Source organism: Lampetra fluviatilis, chromosome 36 (genome assembly GCF_964198595.1).
Source record: "Lampetra fluviatilis chromosome 36, kcLamFluv1.1, whole genome shotgun sequence".
Lineage (NCBI taxonomy): Eukaryota > Metazoa > Chordata > Hyperoartia > Petromyzontiformes > Petromyzontidae > Lampetra > Lampetra fluviatilis.
In genome coordinates this window covers 10,124,251-10,129,250 of record NC_136310.1, presented here as the reverse complement: position 1 = coordinate 10,129,250, position 5,000 = coordinate 10,124,251, and the positions used below count along the sequence as shown (strand labels likewise).

At 55.1% G+C, this 5,000-nt stretch overlaps 1 protein-coding gene across 2 annotated transcripts in view; it reads right to left on the bottom strand.

Annotated features, from left to right (window-relative positions):
- LDLRAD2 (low density lipoprotein receptor class A domain containing 2) overlaps positions 1-352 on the bottom strand; it is a 29,540-nt gene extending 29,188 nt beyond the window's left edge. For both annotated transcript variants that reach the window (XM_078873340.1, XM_078873341.1), the window contains exon 1: positions 119-352. In XM_078873340.1, coding sequence (XP_078729466.1) covers positions 119-215 — 97 coding nt within the window. In that variant the 5' untranslated portion in view covers positions 216-352. The remainder of the gene's footprint in view (positions 1-118) is intronic.
- Between the last annotated feature and the right edge of the window lie 4,648 nt (positions 353-5,000).

Below are 5,000 nucleotides of genomic sequence, written 5' to 3'. Positions count from 1 at the left end.
GACCCATCATTTTGACTGTAACAGAAACATTAGCGGGTGATGTATAAACAATGTAAACAGACGAGGTGTGGGTGAACTCGGGTGGGCGACGCGATAAGGTGGACGAGGTTGCCCTTACCGCTGTCAATGGCCCGCCCAGGGGCTATTATCATCAGCAGCAGCAGTCCCGTCTTAGTCGTCATCATCATCAGCAGCGCGAGACTCCGCGTGTCCATCGTGGCGCCCTCCACTCACTCGCTCCGTGACCAGGGAGGTGGTGATGGTGGTGGGAGGTGGTGATGGTGATGGGAGGTGGAGATGGGAGGTGGTGATGGTGATGGGAGGTGGTGATGGTGGTGGTGATGGTGATGGGAGGTGGTGATGGTGATGGGAGGTGGTAATGGTGGTGGGAGGTGGTGATGGTGATGAGAGGTGGTGATGGGAGGTGGTGATGGTGATGGGAGGCGGTGATGGTGGTGGGAGGTGGTGATGGTGATGGGAGGTGGTGATGGTGGTCGGAGGTGGTGATGGTGGTGGGAGGTGGTGATGGTGATGATGGGAGGTGGTGATGGTGGTGGGAGGTGGTGATGGGAGGTGGTGATGGTGGTGGGAGGTGGTGATGGGAGGTGGAGATGGGAGGTGGTGATGGGAGGTGGTGATGGTGATGGGAGGTGGTGGTGGGAGGTGGTGATGGTGATGGGAGGTGGTGATGGTGATGGGAGGTGGTGATGGTGGTGGGAGGTGGTGATGGTGATGGGAGGTGGTGATGGTGATGGGAGGTGGTGATGGTGATGGGAGGCGGTGATGGTGGTGGGAGGTGGTGATGGTGATGGGAGGTGGTGATGGTGGTGGGAGGTGGTGATGGTGGTGGGAGGTGGTGATGGTGATGATGGGAGGTGGTGATGGTGGTGGGAGGTGGTGATGGGAGGTGGTGATGGTGATGGGAGGTGGTGATGGTGGTGGGAGGTGGTGATGGTAATGGGAGGCGGTGATGGTGATGGGAGGCGGTGATGGTGATGGGAGGTGGTGATGGTGATGATGGGAGGTGGTGATGGTGGTGATAGGAGGTGGTGGTGATGGGAGGTGGTGATGGGAGGTGGTGATTGTGATGGGAGGTGGTGATGGGAGGTGGTGGTGGGAGATGGTGATGGTTATGGGAGGTGGTGATGATGGTGATGGGAGGTGGTGATGATGGTGATGGGAGGTGGTGGTGGTGATGGGAGGTGGTGGTGGTGATGGCGGTGGTGGAGACCCTGATGATGGTGGAGGAGGCTGCGTGGTCGTGTCGCTGGCGACGATCGCAGCGCGCCGATCACGGCGACGGCGTGGGCGGTGTTTGTGGTGATGATGATAGTTGTGGTGATGTTCGTGGTGGTGGTGGTGATGGTAGTGGTGATAATGATGATAGTTGTGGTGGTGGTGATAATTGTGGTGATGTCCGCGGTGGCGATAGTCGTGTTAGTGAAGTGAAGGATGAAGGTGGTCGTGGTGCTGATGGCTCTGGTGGTGGTGGTGGTGCTGATGGCTCTGGTGGTGGTGGTGGTGGTGATGGTGGAGCGGCCGTGGCGGTGGGTCTATCACCGCGGACGAAGTCGTCAGTCGCCGTTCGCGCTGCCCTCGAGTGGCCGTGAGAGATTCCAAACCTCCACCCCGACCCCCGTCTCCCCCCCCCCCCCACCAGTGGAGGAGAGCTCCCCTCGCCCCCTCCACCCACATAACTCATCTCAAGCCATTCAGCCACGGCCTCGCCCCCCACCCACCCTGCCCCCAAACCGAGACAAAAACTCCAAGGCCCCCCCCCCCGGACCCATTCAGCTCCAACTCCGCTTCTCCCCAACTGCCCCCCACCCCTCCCCTCCACACGATTTACGATTTACCCATTCGGCCTAATCTCATCATTCCCCCGCCCGTCACGTCATCTCAACCCCCGCCCCTCCCCCCGCTGTGTCTCCACCGCCCTCCTGCTCATCCCACCCCGGGCATTCCATCCCGTTCCTTCGCGTCTCGTTCAGCTCCTCTGGAACGCCGTCGGAGTCTCGGATGTTCTCAGCGCGGTCGCCCTCTGCATTAGGTCGGCCGCGCACGGGAGGAGCGATCTCGCTCATCCCGATCATCTGTGGACCCCCCCGCCCCGTCTCCCCGGCCTCCTGCGATGTCGTCTCATAATCACGGGATCTCGTCCCATCCCCTCTCATTCAGCCATCGTCATATCTGAAGTTTTTGTGACTGCAAGGGTCCTTGATACAGTAATTTTGCTATGACGGTGCCACTTGAAGACGGAAGCTTGTGTTGCCTCCGAAACGTCGTGATTTAATTTATTTGTATTTAATTTTTTACCGACGTGACTTTACCTAAAAAACCAAAGAGCATCGTTATATCGTACACGCCATCCTATCCATTCGCATCTCAACCCTTATCTCATCCCTTATCCCGTGCCACCCCATCTAGCCTGGTCGCATTGCATGTCGTGCGAATCTCATCCCCTAACTCGCTCGTCTCAACCTTCCGACGTCGCGAAATAACAACTCCCGCGCCCATCTCGTCCGAGTGTCACCCTTGCGATGGCAATAGCAACTGAATTTCAACTGCATCTCCAAACGCCGCGCGAAATAGCGGAACACGTGGCTTCGCAGGGACCACGCACATGAGAAGCGTGGTGATGGACACCTCCGATTGGCGCAGATGGACACGTACGGTTGCGAAAGCAGTTCAACACAGGGTGCTGGTAGCACACACACAGAGGTGTGTGACTGTCAAGGGAGTGTCACTGACGACGCGACTCGTGTGGCAAGAACGTCGAGTTGCAACACGGCGCTGCCTGTCCGCAGCCTCCACTCCTCGCTCTCGTAGGGAGAGGGAGAGGACGACTCGTGGAGGACGACTCAGAGAGAGCGAGAGAGGACGACTCAGAGAGAGGGAGAGGACGACTCAGAGATAGAGGGTGAGGACGACTCAGAGAAGGAAAGGACAACTCAGAGAGAGAGGACGACTCAGAGAGAGAGGACGACTAAGAGAGAGAGAGGACGACTCAGAGAGAGAGGACGACTAAGAGAGAGAGGACGACTCATAGAGAGAGGGAGAGGACGACTCAGAGAGAGAGGACGACTCAGAGAGAGAAGACGACTCAGAGAGAGAGGACGACTCAGAGAGAGAGGACGACTCAGAGAGAGAGGGAGAGGACGACTCAGAGAGAGAGGACGACTCAGAGGGAGAAACAGGATGACTCAGAGACAGAGGGAGAGGACGACTAAGAGAGAGAGAGGACGACTCAGAATGGGAGAGGACGACTCTGAGAGGGAGAGAGGACGACTCGGAGGAGTGAGGAGGAACCACAAACGAGCAGGGAACGGCAGCAGCCACCACCTTCCCTCTCCAAGCTCTGCGGTCCTCTATATATCTTATCTTAACCTCTTAGATATGGCGCTTCAACCAAGGCGCCTCACAGAGAATGGAGAACGGCACAGCGACGTCAGTGTGTGGATGCAATGGAGGAGAGACGCGGGGAATAAATTAGACGAGTTGAAAACAATGGGGGCGAGTCTGCGACGATGATGATGCGTGACATCGGTGGAAGCGAAATTGATGGCAGTAAATTATGATGATGAATGGATTGAGTGAATGGGGTTGATGAGTGATAGCCATGTCAAGAGAATGTGAAGGGGGAGATTAAGGAGGAGGGGTCGTGGGGTGAGCTCGGGGTAACAATAAAACAATAGGTGAGTTGTCAGTGAGGAACGGAAACTCGGTGAGCCGAAGGTGACCGCTCAATGTGGAGGGGGAAGTTTGTTCCAGTGAAGGGGGAGGGCGAGAAGAGAGAGAGAGAGAGCGGAATCGTGGATTGAGCATCAGCATGAGGAGGGACACAGAGAGGCAGACAGCCAAGATTGAGACTCGTCGAGACGCGAGAAAGAGCAGGCGAGTTCGTACATGCGGGAGGGATCCGAGCATGTGAAGCAATGCCACGCGCCTGCAAGGAGTAATGTTATTAACCATGCAAAAAATATTTAACTACACTTTGTTGGACCATCTTATTTGACAGGTACTATTCTACTTTACCGAGTATTAACATCCCCAGCGTTTAACAGCACTCACCTTTTTTGTATTTGGATTGTCAACCAACACTGGGTAAAACAACATGTGCACCTGTCGTTCTCTTCTAGCATGTGCACCTCTAGCATGTGCACCTGTTGTTTCTCTTTTAGCCCCCCCCCCCCAATACGTTCCATTCATTGGCTACCACATTCAGATAAGCCCCTCCCCCCTTCCTCCCCCCTTAACTTGTATTTAAGAACTTGCATCTTGGAATCTCTGCCTCACTTGATACAGTAAATCTAGCTGTGACGGTCCCACCTGATGACGGAGACTTGTGTTGCCTCCGAAACGTCGTGATTTACTATTGAATTTCTATTATTACTTTTATTAATTTTTATTATATTGTTCACCTACGTGACTTTACCTAAAAAACCTAAGAGTAACACTTTCACGCGCAGATTGAACGGGTAAGTTCCACATATTCAATGTCATCTTACCAGGTAAGGCCCACCGAGCATGCACAGCCCATCTTCAGAAGCGACCTGGCGATCACAAACGATAGCTCAACGAAGTGGCTTGTCGTCACGTGGAAAATTACAGCAGCCAAAGACTCTAAACGCATAATGCTGTTGATTCTAAATACGGAGGGGAAAACCGGAGGATCCGGAGAAAAATCACCGTGATGATGATAGAGAGACACCGACAACTCCAAATATACAGCAGCAGGCGTCAGGGTCGGGATCGAACTCACGACCTCCTGTATACCAGGCGAGGTAGTTAACATCTCCTAGCCACCGTGATGATGATGAGAGAGAGAAACCGCGAACTCCAAATATACAGCAGCAGGCGTCAGGGTCGGGATCGAACCCACGGCCTCCTGCATACCAGGCGAGGGAGTTAACATCTCCTAGCCACCGTGGCTCGCCCTCCTTCTACTGGTGAGCCAGAGTTTTCGGGGGCGCCTGCGATGCCCACAGGAGGGGAGTTTC